General features: G+C 40.1%; 1 protein-coding gene across 1 annotated transcript; it reads right to left on the reverse strand.

Annotated features, from left to right (window-relative positions):
* Positions 1-1795: 1795 nt before the first annotated feature.
* Positions 1796-9701, reverse strand: tubb3 (tubulin beta 3 class III). Its single transcript, NM_204077.1, has 4 exons — positions 9625-9701; positions 5611-5719; positions 4116-4226; positions 1796-3662 (listed from the first exon to the last, which is right to left on the reverse strand). Exons 1-4 carry the CDS (start codon positions 9679-9681, stop codon positions 2590-2592), a joined length of 1350 nt encoding a protein of 449 aa, NP_989408.1. The 5' UTR covers positions 9682-9701; the 3' UTR covers positions 1796-2589.
* Between the last annotated feature and the right edge of the window lie 6937 nt (positions 9702-16638).

Raw genomic sequence — 16638 nt, forward strand, 5'->3', positions numbered from 1 at the left:
TGTGTGCAGTGCAGCCTGGTCCCTTACAGCATGGTCTCTTGGCCTAGGCTCTCCCTAAACCATCAGGAGGCTGCTGCCCCTTGTTACACATGCCCAGAATAGAGGACTTCCACTTTTTCTTCCTGATGTTCTTTCATGAAAGAAATAATATTATACATAAACAGAAGATGAAGAACATATTTCTATCTTTTTTTTTGGGGGGGGGGGGGGGGCTTTTGCTCACTCACATCATTCATATACCCACAATCCATATGTACCAAAATGTGCAAAAATGTCAACTATTTTTTGCTGCAAGTGTTTCCAAAAATGTTCTATTGCCAGTGTGACTAGGGTAAACATTAATCACAATGTGCAATTGCCTTTAGTTTCAGTGATGTTATTACATTTGTACCAATTTATTTGCATTCTTATTCATTTTAATTGTTATTTCACTTCTGAATTCGTAAAAATTGCTTGCTTTACATGTTGAACATTCATTGCACTGTGTGACTTGTTTACAGGCCCGGACTGGCAATCTATGGGTTTTGGCAAATACCAGAGGGGCTGCTATAAGATGCCATAGACAGTCACTATTTATTGGGCTGTTGGGGGGCTGTTTAGGGCTTCTGTGGACTTGAAATGCCAGGGATTATTTTGTATCCCATTCTGGGCCTGCTAGTGGAAGTGTGATTTTAACCATGGATCTCTTTTTTGCACTGTTTTCAGGGTTTTAAACACAGACAAATGGATGTGCATGATGATGTTGGTGTCGTGGGTTGCCGACCTCATCAAGCAAACCGCGACATCATCATGTGATGTTTTCTTGTCATGTGATGACATCATGGCCAGGGTTATTGCATCTGTTGGACGCAATTTGGAGGGTTTCTGCCTGGTTTTTAAGGTTTTGACCTGGACAGCCCAGTTTGCCCAGTTTCAAGGGGCTGTCCAGGTCAAAACCTTCTTCAAAACTGGACAGGTTACAACACTAATTGTTTGTAATTATTATGTAATTATTAAGTAATATTGATAAATAAAAATAAATATAGCCAGATGTTGTTTTGTTCCATAGTCACAACTTTTTGGTGATGTCACAGGCAGTCTCTTTGAATCTTGAAACTGTAATGCCAGCTAAATATACCAACTAATCTATTTTAGAAACATGCCTTTACCATACCCCAGAACAAATATATATACATATATAGTGCAAAAGTGCATAGATAAAACTCCAACAAACCAGTAATATTCCTTTAGCCATACTGACTTTTGTCACTATTCTAATAAATCTGTGCTAATGCAGGACTCTCCTTCTGACCATAAATGGTATCAGATTTACTAGCATTTGCTACACTAGAGTGAACTAGAGTAAACATGATATCTTAACCCTGTCTTTAAGACTAAAGTTTCTTACTCAGCACACCTTCTAAAATGTTTGTAATACATATAATTTGAAATTCTGGGTGTCTTCTGTATGTAAAGCAAGCTTTTACCATAATTCCAGGTTCCCTTTTTATTAAATATATATATATATATATATATATATATATATATATATATATATATATATATATATATATATATATATATATATAGGTTTGAAAAATCATCCTGCATAACAAAGGCCTCATTGTTTAGCTTGTTGTTAAGAGGATGGGGCCCTTGAGCTTCTGAATGGTTACTGGTGTCTCTGGTCTTAGATTCATTTGAAATATGAAAATGCAGCCTGGATGCTGATCATCTGATATTCTGCTGTGAAGGAGTAATTAAGAAAGAACACATAGCTGCCTGTTCCATAATTAGAAAAAGCATCTCACATTCACATGTTGAACAGCAGGAAGTTTATTTATTTAAAAATAAATAATTCAGTAAAACAGAACACATGAAAAGATATCAGACAAAACAGATAGAAATGTAAGACACAAACAAATGTGTATGTAAGACAGGGGAGATCTTTCTGCTGCTTGAGCATTATGCGGTGTAAGTCTCAGTCGGTGCTGTAACTGTTCATAACTTTCTATTAGCACAAAATATCCCGTCAGATTCCAAGAAAACATTATGCGCACATCCTACAGCTACCTTCATATTTCCTACTGCTCTGCCTAAAAGTTAAGCTCTTTAGGGGAGGAAACCTCCTCTAAAACACAAGCATGGAGGTTTATATGCTTAAACACTAGTCAATACAAACCTACTATTATCTGCCACTCCTATCCTTAAAAGCTTTCTCCTTTGTTAGACTCAATTACTATCACAAAAACACTTCCCCTGTTGTAAACACCTCTGCTGACGAAACAGCCAAGCATTAAAATGTTATTTAAGGTGCAAAACCTTTTAAGCAGCGCCTTTTAGTAATGAATGTCCCCCAATTTGCTCAGCAAGGTACATCGACCCTCTGTAAATAAGCATCTTCATCTTCGTACCAGCTATGCGCATATTAAATACTGCATTGCTCTCTGGCAGCAAAAAGATAATTTAAGGGAATGGAGGAATGAGACACAGGTTCTGAAACTGGAGGGTACTATAATCCTAACTTAGAAGCAACACATGTAGCATGAGTGGACTTCCTAAACCTGCGGGGAGTTATTTCTGATGTTCTCTGGCTTTGCAGTTGTTCCCTTATTTCCCCTGACCTTCAGACTCCTCCTCATCATCTTCATACATTTCTCCCTCTTCCTCTGCGGTGGCGTCTTGGTACTGCTGGTATTCTGACACCAGATCATTCATGTTGCTCTCAGCCTCTGTGAATTCCATCTCATCCATGCCCTCTCCTGTGTACCAGTGCAAGAAAGCCTTGCGCCTGAACATGGCAGTGAATTGCTCAGAGATGCGCTTGAATAACTCCTGAATGGCAGTGCTGTTGCCAATGAATGTGGAAGACATCTTGAGGCCACGGGGTGGAATGTCGCAGACAGCAACTTTGACATTATTGGGGATCCATTCCACAAAATAGCTGCTATTCTTACTCTGGATAGCAAGCATCTGTTCATCCACTTCCTTCATAGACATGCGTCCTCGGAAGACAGTGGCTACAGTTAGGTAACGCCCATGGCGAGGATCACATGCGGCCATCATGTTCTTGGCATCGAACATCTGCTGGGTGAGCTCAGGAACAGTCAGTGCCCTATACTGCTGGCTGCCACGGGCAGTCAGTGGTGCAAACCCTGGCATGAAGAAGTGCAGACGAGGGAAAGGTACCATATTGACTGCTAGCTTACGCAAGTCTGCATTGAGCTGGCCAGGGAACCTCAGGGAAGTTGTCACTCCACTCATTGTGGCACTGACCAGATGGTTAAGGTCACCATAGGTTGGAGTAGCCAATTTGAGAGTACGGAAACAGATGTCATATAAAGCCTCATTGTCAATGCAGTAGGTCTCATCTGTATTTTCCACCAGCTGGTGGATAGAAAGTGTTGCGTTATATGGTTCAACTACTGTGTCAGATACTTTTGGGGAAGGGACAACGCTAAAAGTGTTCATGATGCGGTCAGGGTACTCCTCTCTGACCTTACTTATTAGAAGAGTGCCCATTCCAGAGCCTGTACCCCCACCCAGAGAATGAGTGAGCTGGAAGCCTTGAAGACAATCACAGTTCTCACACTCCTTGCGAACTACATCCAACACAGAGTCCACCAATTCAGCTCCTTCTGTATAGTGACCCTTTGCCCAGTTGTTACCAGCACCGCTCTGTCCTGAATGGAGAGAAAGAGTCAAATTTTAAATTTAATTTAAAAATTCTATTGCTAATCTTACAATGCAACCATCTATGTACTGAAGAGACATCTATCTACAATAGCTCTGTCACCGGCACCAGATGTGATCTCCACTCATTACCACATCCAAAATAATTCTTTATCTGTGTTGGTGTAACAATTATTAACTTCTTTTGTAGAAAACATAAAAACATTTGCAAATTATTTTTTCCCCTTTATATTGGTATTGTATAAGTAAAAATTGTCAATTTTGTACAATTGTATAATACTGTTTTTTTAAGCACTGTATATGTAACCACATTGTCAGTGTATAAAAGTGTACAAATAGCAAAGCTGATCAGTGCCACTACACCCTAATGTAAAAAACATTACTAAATGCGCACCCTGTACATCAGCTATGATAAAAGGTGTGTTCTGCACAATACTACATACCAAATATGAAGTTGTCTGGTCGGAAAAGATGTCCAAAGGCTCCTGAGCGGACACTGTCCATAGTTCCTGGTTCTAAATCCACTAGGATTGCCCGGGGAACATATTTGTGTGCTGCAAAAGCAATGAAAAACGGCAGCATCAAGTACCAATAATACGCAGTAGCAAGACCGTCTTGTTGCTACTGTAAGTAAAATCGATATGGATATCTTTAGATACTTATATGTACAGTATAATTCATCGTTGAACAATCACAGGTTGTTGAACAACAACTACCAGAATCCAATGAATACCATGGAGTGTAAACAGCTACTTTGTCCATCCACTTATGATATAGGCAGTAATCATCTAAGCAACAGTGCAACTGTGTTGGGAAACCATGAAGTAGACTTCCACAAAAGGAATAACTAGCACTACTATTAGTAATGAGTAAGAAATCAAGGGCCATTCTATGAAGAGAAGACTGTTGTATTTATTGTCTGAAATATTTCTAGAGTTATGAGTAGATCATTCTTTCATGATTGTCACTGATTTCTCCCAGGATGTACCAAGTAAGCATTGGTGCTCATTGGAGATATATGAGCAAGTGGTAAATGGTATCACATAAAGAAACACCTGCAATAGTTTGTAGCCCTGCCCTATAGACCCATTTGTTAATAGTTTACTTATCCATTGCCCAGGGATGAAACAGTGGATGGCTGCAGTGCAAGAATATTACTGAGCCTCAGCTTTAAAGGGACAGTAACACCAAAAAATGAAAGTGTATAAAAGTAATTACTATATAATGTACTGTTGCCCTGTACTGGTACAACTGGTGTGTTTTCCTTAGAAAGACTACTATAGTTTATATAATAAAGCTTCTGTGTAGCCACGGGGGCAGCCATTTACAGGAGAAAAGGCACAGGTTACTTAGCAGATAACAGATAAAACCCCATTATACTCTACAAAGGTTATCTGTTATCTGCTATGTGCCTGTGCCTTTTCTCCTTTTTCCCAGCTTCAATGGCTGCCCCCGTGGCTACACAGCAGCTTATTTATATAAACTATAGTAGCGTTTCTGTTGCAAACTTACCAGTGCAGGGCAACTGTACATTATATTTTAATTACTTTAAAACACTTTCATTTTTTGGTGTTACTGTTCCTTTAAGTATGGACAACCTGCAAGCTCCCAGGTGTCCTCGATGAGAGTCCCCAGCATCTTTGATAACAATGTGAATTATAGCTCAACGACATCTGGAAGGCCACTGGTTACCTGTGTGTGGTAGGTTTAACAGAAAATTGCTTGAAATGTTTTAAAATTTCCACTTTCAGGACTTAATGGGTCCTTTACATTTTTGTGAGTAGAATCAAGGTTGTGTTTGCCCTAAGTATCCTGAATTCTGACCTGAGAGTGTTGGGAGCTGTGTGTTCTACTTTACAGATCTTGACACAATCTATTACTTGAGAAATCTGCCTTGTTCCCAGCTCTATAAGGAGGTTAATGGGTGGGGGGACTTACAGGAAGCTTCATTGTAGTAGACGCTGATTCTCTCCAGCTGGAGGTCAGAATCTCCAATATAGTTTCCACATGGGTCAATACCATGTTCATCACTGATGACTTCCCAGAACTGTGGAAAGGAAACAGCAAATAAAAATAACAGGTCAGCCTTAATATAATAATGCATTAAAGCAGTTGTTCACCTTTAAATTAACAATTAGTATGATATTGAGAGTGCTATTCTGAGACAATCTGATGGATTCTGCTACTTCAAGCCTCCCTGTTTTCTTTCAAGTCCTCGAATCTATGACTTCATCATATAACAAGGTAAGGGAGAGGTTGCATTACAGCAGGGGTCCCCAACCTTTGTCACTCGTGAACAACAGTCAAATGGAAAAAGACTTGGAGAGCAACACAAGCATCATAAAAGTTCATGGAGGTGCCAAATAAGGGCTAAGATTGGCTATCAGGTAGCCTCTATGCACACTATCAGCTTACAGGGGGCTTTATTTGGTAGTAAATCTTGTTTTTATTCAACCAAAACTTGCCTCCAAGTCAGGAATTCAAAAATAACTACCTGGTTTGGGGGCACTGAGAGCAACATCCAAGAGGATGGTGAGCAACATGAGCAACATGTTGCCCCTGAGCCACTGGTTTGGGATAACTGAATTACACTGTGAGCCTATAAGGGGGGTGGGGAAATGGTTCATCAAAGTATTATTTTTTTTTACAGTGAGAGGAATCATGTACACAATTATATATAATTATATTTTTGGAAGTTCAGATGTTTATGCAAGCAGGTCAGTCCAACTGATGACAAAAGGTAGATTTTCCCTTTAATTTACAGTAACTTTCTAAGGAAGCTTTTGTACTGGAGCTGTCTGTGGTACAGGTATCGGACCCCTTATCCGGAAACCCGTTATCCAGAAAGCTCCGAATTACGGAGAGCCCATCTCCCATAGACTCCATTTTAATCAAATAATTCAGAATTTTAAAACTGATTTCCTTTTTCTCTGTAGTAATAAAACAGTACCATGTAATTGATCCCAACTAAGATATAAATAATCCTTATTGAATGCAAAACAATCCTGTTGGGTTTGATTAAAGTTTTATTGATTTTTTAGTAGGCTTAAGGTATGGAGATCCATATTACGGAAAAACCCCTTATCCGGAATACCCTTGGTCCCGAGCATTCTGGATATTAGGTCCTATACCTGTACTTAAATTTTGTTCTAAACAGAAATAAAGGGATCTTTCAGTTTGTTTGATTAAATCATTATGGCTTGTTAAATAAACAAGAGCAAAAAACTGCCATCAACCAGGGATTTTTTCCCCACAATGCACATTAATTTTCAGCATTCCAGTGTTATGGCAAATCTCTTGTGGCTGATATCATGAAAATGTAAGATCTGTACACCCATGTCCTGCCTACCTGCCACCCCTTCTGTATATAAAGCACAACCCTTTGCACTTCATTCTAAAAGTCAAAAGAGTTATACCTTGAGGCACAACATTCATAGCTGCATTGCAAAAAACAAGCAACTACCTTTTTCTTTTACCTCAGCTTCACCAAGGGCTACATTTCAAGTGCTTTGTATATACCATTCATTTTGTTCATCATGGGAATTAAAGGGGTAGTCAGCTAAAACTTAACATCTAGTATGATGTAGGCAGAGGTATCCTAGGACTATCTGCAATTTGGCTTCATTTTTGTGGCTTTTGAATTGTTTAGCTTTTTGTGCTTTTTCTGGTTGCTAGGGTCCCACTTGGCAACTAGGCCTTTGATGGATGTAAAGAAATAGGATTTGCTAAGAAAGTGGATAAAAATCAACAAATTTGCTTCAGCAAAACCTGTTGACCTTTGATAAATCTGCTCCTGTAATATGACGCTGAATTGTAGTTTATGCAGTAGCAAGGGCAATTGTGGAAAGAAATGTGAAAATGCATCATGCCCAATGTCTGAAATGTCAGAATGCTGGAAGAATGTTCACATTTGGTCTATTTGAAGTCAGGAGGGTGTGGCGCAGTCTGTTCTCATACTAATCGGCCTGTTTCCATGGTCACAGGGTAGAGCTTCAGATGAGGCACTTCGTAAAGCACAGACAAATAGTGGGCTCTGGATATCCTCAGAGAGAGCATGTGGCTACAGTTCCTGCATTACTGAAGCCCCTGGGGCAAAACAAGACCTGCTGTGGCCACTAACATTCTAATTTCCAGGCTCCAGGGACCTGCTGATGTCTGCAAAGAGATTACCAGCATCTGTCAGTTTCCCTACTGAGCAACATCTGTCACAAAGGGTGTGACATTTCGGTTAACTTAAAGAAACCTGCTTAAATCACTATGATCTCAGTAATTCACTAGTCTTAACCACCTTAGTAATTATGTTGTAGAATCTTTTATTTTCTGTATTTTAGCAATGACTGAGGTGCGGCACACCCCTGCCAACAAGTGACTGGCAGACCCAGACCCAGGCTCGGATTTCTTTGTCTCGCCCCATAATAAAATTAGTGGTGTGGATGATGTCATCTCTGAGCGGTGCTACATGTTATCCTGGGGGGATGAGACTGCAGGGACAGAGAGGGGCAGTGCAATTGAACAATGCAGGCCTGATTTCTCTAGAATTGTGTATATACTATCATCTTCTGGCAACCAAACCTGTGCCTGAATATATTGGTTTTATCATATGATGTTTCTGTTTTTATCATGAACAGATTGCTTGGCTCCGGGGAACAGCACAATTACAGCTCATCTCCTGTGGGATATTTAGTGCCTATTTATTGCCTCTATACTAATGCCCTAATCAGTACATTCTGGTAAAAGATTTCCTGCCCCCCCCCCCCCTTCCTTCTCTCACTGACAGAAATGGAATCTCACTGATCCTTTTAATTAAAAATGATTTCATTCTCTCAGCTCTTTCCCCCACTAAAAGAAAAAAGACTTCTACCAAAGTCCAAGAAAGACATTGAAATAAAACAGTTGCACCAAAAAAAATATTACTTTTAGTTGAAACCTAGGAAAAAAATCCATAGGTATATTTCATGCCTGAAGGGTCTTTGTTATAACCCACCTTAGTACACCCTTTCCCTGCCATTGACAAAACGGTGCATTGCTTAGCTATTGTGAAACAGGTGATGAGATTTGCTCCTCAACATAACAGAATATTTTTTTTTGCATTAATTGAAATATTACATAGGTCAGAACTACTATACTGTATAAAACTTCACACACTGGCAGTGCACTCCAGGTCAGCATAAAAAAAAGCAATTTAGCAATTCTGATTATCTATCTATCATCTATATATCCATCTATCTATGCCACTCCATGCCAGACACTAAGTACAGTAACAAAAACCAATTAGCTTGGCATGTCCTTGTGCTCTATAAATTTCCTTGTGGGACAACACTCCATCAAAAGCAGGTTGCATGTAGCTGTGTATCTGTCTGCCCTTGAACAGGGGCAGTAGGTACATTAGCACTTCCTGGTGTGTCCCAGTCCCTTTGTGTGCCCCTGTTCTGCAGCAATGTTAAGCCCACCCTTTGTTCATGTGCTGCAGTGATGGGTGTGGCTCTGCAATGCTGAGCTCTCAGCTTCTGCTCTCAGGCAGACTGGTGGGACATCAATACTGAAATTAATCAATCCCTCTAGACAGACAATAAGCAGCAGTGCAAATCATTATTGCTCATAGAGTCCCACCAGTGCAGTGACACTAATGGGGAGAAGCTTACACAGCAAAGATACAGGCATGGGCAACTTGTTACCCTCCCTTATTGCTGAACTATAACTCCCAGCACAATGCACTGAAGAACAGACTGGAGCTACAGATTAGAATTCCACCCTTTATTTTTAAAAGGTCTCAGTGGGTTCTATACAGTTCTTGGGGATATGCATCTCATTTTGTCAAGGATTAGAGTTTGATAGAGCTGCCTATCTCAGTGCCTAGACCCAGGTGGCGTACAAGGACCCAGGTGGCTACAAGGGGAAATAGAAATATTTATGGGGGGAAGAGCGGTATTTAAGGGGTGAGTGGGTTCCTACCTTGGCCCCGATCTGGTTGCCGCACTGGCCGGCCTGGATGTGCACTATCTCCCTCATTGTGACTCGGTTCTGCTCGGGATGCGGACACGGGAAGCGAAGAAGAAGCGTCAGGATTTTATACCCTGCAGCCTCTTGTCACCGCCCAGTTCGGCCAATCACAATCTGTCTGCGATACACTGCGACATTGCTGCAGCATCAGCACCGGTCGCATGAACGCGCTCAACACGCCCAGAGCGCGCCCCCGGAGAGAGAGGGCAAATGACAATGCGATTGTGAGTAGGAAGAGGGAGCGGCTGGGAGTAAGGGGGAGCGGGAGAGAAAGTACTCGGCTTGGCACACGGAGAGGGGGGGGGGTCACAACATGGTGTGACTGTGGCGCCTTCCTCTCTGCAGTCACATTCACACGCAGCGCGGTTACTCCTCAACCTCTGCTTATGGCAGTATATTCATTAAAGCTGTACTCACCTGTTGGGGAATTCTGGGATTTGTAGTTCAGGAATGGCAGTGGAACTGTAGGTTAAAAAAAACACATAACTGCATTGATTGTTTTTTTTAACTTGCGGAGTCTGCTGCACTGTAACATTAAGGGCGTGCTGCCTCAGAATGACTGAAGTCAATATGTCCTCCAGTGTCAGGGAGAGCTCAGGGCCCCTGTCAGGAGGGCATGACAGGAGCATTTGGGTTGTACAGGTCCCATCATAGGACTCCCTTCTAGAGATGGGCAGGAGGGATACTAGTCATCAACTGACCCTGATTTCTCCTGTTTCTAAATGCTGAGAAATATGTACTTATACACTGTGCCTCTGTAAATACACAGATAAGTTGTATGTTTCAGGGCATCTTGCCTTGCAATTAGGATTTGAACATTTAGCCCTCTGAGCAGGTGGGATGTACAGAGGGAACCATCTCCCTTAAGTGTGATAAAGAGGGGTCCTGTGAGAGACTCTATGAAATGTGTACAGACCATACAGTGGCACTGTAACCCTCCTGTGTGACATACAGGGGTCCTATGGGAGTCTATCTGTAGTGTTATATATAGGGGCCCTGTGAGAGTCTATCTGTAGCGTTATATACAGGGGCCCTGTGAGAGTCTATCTGTAGTGTTATATACAGGGGCCCTGTGAGAGTCTATCTGTAGTGTTATATATAGGGGCCCTGTAACAGTCCCTGTAGTGTGACCTACAGAAAAAGCATATATGATCTTATATAAAATGTTTCAGTCAAAGTGATCTTGTGATAGCTCCCCTGAAGTATCCTGAAGTATCCTGAAGGGAAGTAGAAGGGATCCTGCTAAACTTTACCTGTGATGTTCAAAGGGGCCCTGTAACAGTCAGTGGGACACTTGTCATTTAATTGTGGTTTTTTTTTTCAAAATCGGGAATTGTTCAAACCATGTATATAAGTCTGATATAGCTATTCAAAGATGAATTCTAAAAAAATAGTCTTCCTATTAGACGAAAACCATCCGACCAATATCTGTGACTATGTGACCCCGGGTTTCCACTCATTCACTAAAATGTATGGATTCAACGTTACTGTAGGAAAACCGTAGGACAGCTCCCCCACCCTATGCAGATTATTATGATTGTCTAGAAAGGATATTTTATGGCAATATATATGTATTACTAAATTTAATAGAACATTAAAAAGAAAACAAACACTTATTGTCAAAATTGTCCCTGAAAAACTGTTGCTGTCAAAATCCTTTTCCATTATTTACAGAGAGCAAACATGCTATTTCTTATCACATACACTAGGTTCAAGTAATTAAGCATGTTTTTGGGAAGTGGTGGAAGCCCAGACAGATATGGGGAGAATATACAAACTTATTGCAAATAGTGTCCTGGTCAGCAAGACAGCAATGCTACCTACTAATTCATACTGGTGAATTAGATTTGCATTGTGAAACGAATATGCTTTGCCTAATTATTTCTATCAACTGCCCAATCTGTTCCTTAACTGTAATTGACAGCATCCAGCAACAGTGGAAGGTGCTCTGGGAATTCTGGGAGTTGTAGTCTAATGATAGCTAAACACCTGAAGGTTGGACATCTTGATTGCTTACATTTTCTCGTGAACAGAAATACTATAATACTGAGAAATATTCAGTGATGAAATTATGGCAGGTACCGTGGGCTATTGTATAGAGTGAGAGTTAAAGATGGGCAGTACCATTATAGACAGGTATTCTCTAATTTGTTAAATCTCTGTTGTTATACAGGAGAATGGTGTTCTATAATTAGCATATAGTGGAAGAACAAAGAAAGGCTAATTATTGTGATACTGTGATGCAATGTTTCCTTATAATCATCCTGTCAGCATTATGAAGGAATAGTCCAAAGTAATTTAATGGGCTTAAGACAAATGCTTATTGGATCCTGCAGATCTTCTCACCTACCAGTCACGCCCATTTGGAACAAAGCATCTTTTATTCTTTCATAAGGTTCTTGGGAAGACAAGCGGCTGCTCTGGGGGGAGTTAGTGAGTACTTAGATGCTGCTAGTCCATGACACAGACAATCCGGGACATCCCAAGGGACGGGAAGGGGCCGGCTCATGAGTCACACATTTAGGAACCAGAGAGAGCAGCTGGATGGTGGGGGCCCGGTAAGGGGGTGAGTAGGCTGGAAGCCAGGCTTGTACTACTGAGTCATGTTACTCTGCAATATAGACAATGCCTAGCCCCCAAGCATCCTCTCTATCTCCCAGTCTTTCCATGTCCAAGGATATATAGTTATTATTAGTTATTATTAACATATATTTTTAAAAGGCCAACATATTCAACAGTATTGTACAGTAAATGGGTGTATACATTAAGCATACAAGAAAACATATATAAAAAACAATACAAGAAGTAAAGAAAGCCCTGCCCAAAAGAGCTTAAATCATTGTATATTAAATCATTGTAATTACAATTAAACAGGAGATTAATTTTCCTTTTCAATTTTTCACCTAAATGCTGTAAGACTACAACTCCCAGCATATTTAATCATATGATTAAAGGTTTTAGCATGCTGGGTGATGTAGCCCACCAACTTCAGAGATGGATTCTTAAAGCAACCTTGCACACTAATGGGGATATATAATAAAAGGCACTAGGAGCAGTAATCCATAGCAACCAATCAGAAGGTATAATTTACTGGTCACCTGGTTAAGAAGAAACATCTTATTGGTTGCTATGGGTTACTGCTTCTGGGCAAACTTAGCGCCGTTGATTACATACAGGGGTAAAACTTCCCAGATGCCCATAGCCCTATTGACACAAGATGACCCACTGATAAAAATATCTTTTATTACTATAATTTTATTATTTCCATTGCATATATATACAGCACCTGTATGTTCTGCAGCGCTGTACACACAGGTGAGTGCTTACATGATTGTTGCTGAAGGCATTCAGTTTTTTTTTCTAGTTTAGAACAATTAAACAAAACTGTATATGTCATTGGTAAAACTGCACAGTAATCTCAATGTGCTAGATATGCACAAGATTTATTAGTACTAATAGGGTGATTTCTTAATGTATATTCATCATGATATTCATCATTCATCATGATTCTGAAACTAGTATGCCTACTTTGGAGAGCTACAAGGAGCAAAGTGGCCAGAGTTAAGAAAGGTTTATTTCCCCTTTAAAAATGGCTTGTCTTTTCTGCGCAGTGCCATTGCTCATCATATATTTTCCATTGCTATATTGTTGCAGTAAGGGGGACATTTACTAATCCACAAACGCTCCGAGCATATTTTCGGTGACTTTTTCGTACTTTGCGACAAAATTTGTACGACAAAATTGTTTTGTCGCGCCGAGTACGAAAGTTTCAAATTCATTCAAGCTTCATTATCGTGACTTTCCTTGGGCCAGGTTGGAGCTGCACAGTGCCATTGATTCCTATGGGAGGCTTCCAAAATCATGCACAGAAGGATCAAAGTCGGAAAGGTTTTCCTTCATTTTACGATTATTCGGTACGAATAATTCGCCAATACGATATTATCCTGACTAATACATTTTTTTCGTAAGCATATTCGTGATATTTGTGATCTTAAGGAATTATTGTATCCAATCCGAATTTATCCCATTCGGGATTCAAACTCGTGTTTTCATGAATGTGCCCCTAAGAAAACATAATGGGAAACCTAAAAGTATGTTAAAGTTAAGTGCAAACAACATCCACCATGTTTCTTACACTTTACACCCTGACATGCGCTTCTGCTCTGTATACTTTTGCTGCAGATTTCATCCCACTCCCACAGGTACTATACAGTTCTAAAGGCTGAATCACTAGCTGACTAATCTATCACCTGTCCTAACAGATGGATGGTAAATTAACTCTTTCCCCCTGAAAAAGCTCATTGTGCTTTTATATTTGTTGTTGTTGTTTTTTGCACTTACTATTTTTTTTGTTTGTTATTGTTTTGTTCATTTCTAGTTAGTTACAGTGGAGCCAATGTTGTGTATCAATGTCAGTGTTATAGTGCCAGGGCCTGAATATCTGCCATCAGTACCCACTGCTTCTCACTGCATATAATGTGCTGGTTTTGTAAATACAGACTGCGTCTCACTGTATATAATGTGCCTGGGATGTCAGTACCCCCTGCCTTTCTTGCTATAAAACTAACGTAAACACATCTAAAGGGGTGGTTCACTTTTAAGTTAACTTTTAGTATGTTATAAAATTGCCTATTCCTAGCAACTTTGCAATTGGCCTGCCTAATTAATTTTTTTTATAGTTCTTGAATAATTTGCCTTTCTCTTCTGCCTCTTTCCAGCTTTCAAATGGGGGCCAAAAATTATTAATTTTATTATTATTATTATCATTTTTTATTATTTATTTTTCCATGCAGGCCCCTTAACTATTCATATTTCCATCTATTGTTTAAACCACTACCTGGTTGCTAGGGTACATAAGACCCTAGCAACCAGATAGCTGCTAAATTACCAAATGGAAAGCTGCTGAACAAAAAGCTAAATAACTGAAAAACCATTAAAAATAAAAGAGGACCAATTGTAAATTGTCTCAGAATATCAGTCTACATTATATTAAAAGTGAATTTAAAGGTGAACTACCCCTTTAAGCTAACTGATCACAAACACAAATGTTTGCAGATCCCCTCACAGAAGTGCACGTATAAATACTTTTACATCCTAAGCATTTTAGCTAAAAAAAACAAACAAAAAAGTCACCCTCCGCCTATGTACTTCCCCCTGCCTGCCTCTCATGAACACAGCGATGCTAAACGCACGCAGCCCCTGCACAAATTAGGGAGCACTGTCTTACTCAGACAGCAGTGGAGAGATGTACTTACCATCTGCCCTATGGCAGATAAATGCAGAGCACAGCAAGACCCCAGGCACAAGTTTATAATAAGCACTAAGGGCAATGCTTTTGAACTCCTATGGGTAATTATTCTGAGGTCTTAGTAAATGGGAAATTGACAGAAAGAAGCAAAGTGGTTTTGGCACATCAGCAGGCGCAAAATTGCATTGTATTTGTGGGGATGGAAAAACCAGGGCCCTCTAAATGCAACTGAGATAAAGCTCCTAGTAGTGCTAGAAGTTTAAAGGAGAACTAAAGTCTAAAATTGAAAATCATTAGAAATGCTGTATTTTGTATAATGAACATAAATATAAACATTATGAACTTACTGCCCAAGCCCAGGGATTGAAAAGCCTAATTAAAGTCATGATTTATGCCTTCAAAGTTGTCCACAGGGGGCTGCCATCTTGTTACTTTGCTAAACCATCTTTTCAAGATTTAGGGCTTGCACATGCTCAGTTTGCTCTATGCTGCTGTTGGGAGGCTAAGCTTAGGGAACGTAGTAAATTATCTAACAGCACGTCAGGTAATATCTGCCATAGAAGCTGATTAATAATAAGAATCATAATATGCTGACTGCACTGGTTCCCTTGTTGCCATGTAATGTAATGTGGTGTTTAGAGTTTTTTGCATTGTTTAATGAAACATCTCCCAGCTCTCCAGAGCCAGTGGCTGCATAAATATGCAAAATAATCCTCCAATGAGAATTCCAACTGATCTGTGTAAATCCGGCTCCCTGTTCTCTGTTCCTGCAATTGGAGTTGGGAGCAATAAGCACAGTTTCCCAGCACTGAACAAGTCTGTCCCTTTATCCCCATGTCTGATTCCTGTGCCATATAATGACGGGAAAATGCCATAATTACCTCTATATGTAAGATAAGATCAGAATAGCTGATATTGTGCTGGGAACCTAATTAGAATTCTCATTGGTCAATTCTCTTGTGTATATAAGTTTTTCTTCAACCTCCATAGAGAACTGGGTGGAACATAAAATGATCCCATTGGCACAGAGACACAGGTGCATCATGGGTACAGGTACATATAAACTAGTGCTGCCCTATTATACACATTATATAAAATATCAGTTCAGGAGATAATTCTGCCATTTTCTAACCAAAACACATTCTGATCCAACTTTCTCTGACACCTGCATTACACTGACCAAAGCAAAGGCCAGCTGAGCAGACTGGGGGTTTCATACACAGCCTGTTTATAATAGTGAGAGCACAAACTCTGAACTGAGTGTCAGTCACTTTGCATATGCAAATAAGCATGCCTGGGAAGGAACATAGTGTTTGTGCAGAGGGTCACAGTTTGGCCTCTCCCCATGTGTAATGCACACAAACCCCCGTGCAACTGGCTTTATAAACACTTTGAGGGAAGTTATTGGTCTGTTGTGTGGTTGTATATAACACGCACAAAAAGAAAGAAAAAAAAAAAAAAATCAGCGAGACCCAGTTCTAAATTCTGTACCTTAGCCATGGGGGGGAGTGTAAGGTGCATATACAGTCACTGTATTAAATACAGAAAAACCTTTACAATGGGAGAATTTATTCCCAGATGGGCTGTTTTGTAATAGCAAAGTGACTCAAACTTTTGTTGCAGCTTCTGCCTCTGTTTCCAACCTTTGTAACTTATATTTGTAACACAGCTCAATATTTGGAATCATTACAAGGTGGAAAGAAAAATCACACAGTAAG

This window comes from Xenopus tropicalis, chromosome 4, assembly GCF_000004195.4.
Source record: "Xenopus tropicalis strain Nigerian chromosome 4, UCB_Xtro_10.0, whole genome shotgun sequence".
In the NCBI taxonomy this organism is placed as follows: domain Eukaryota; kingdom Metazoa; phylum Chordata; class Amphibia; order Anura; family Pipidae; genus Xenopus; species Xenopus tropicalis.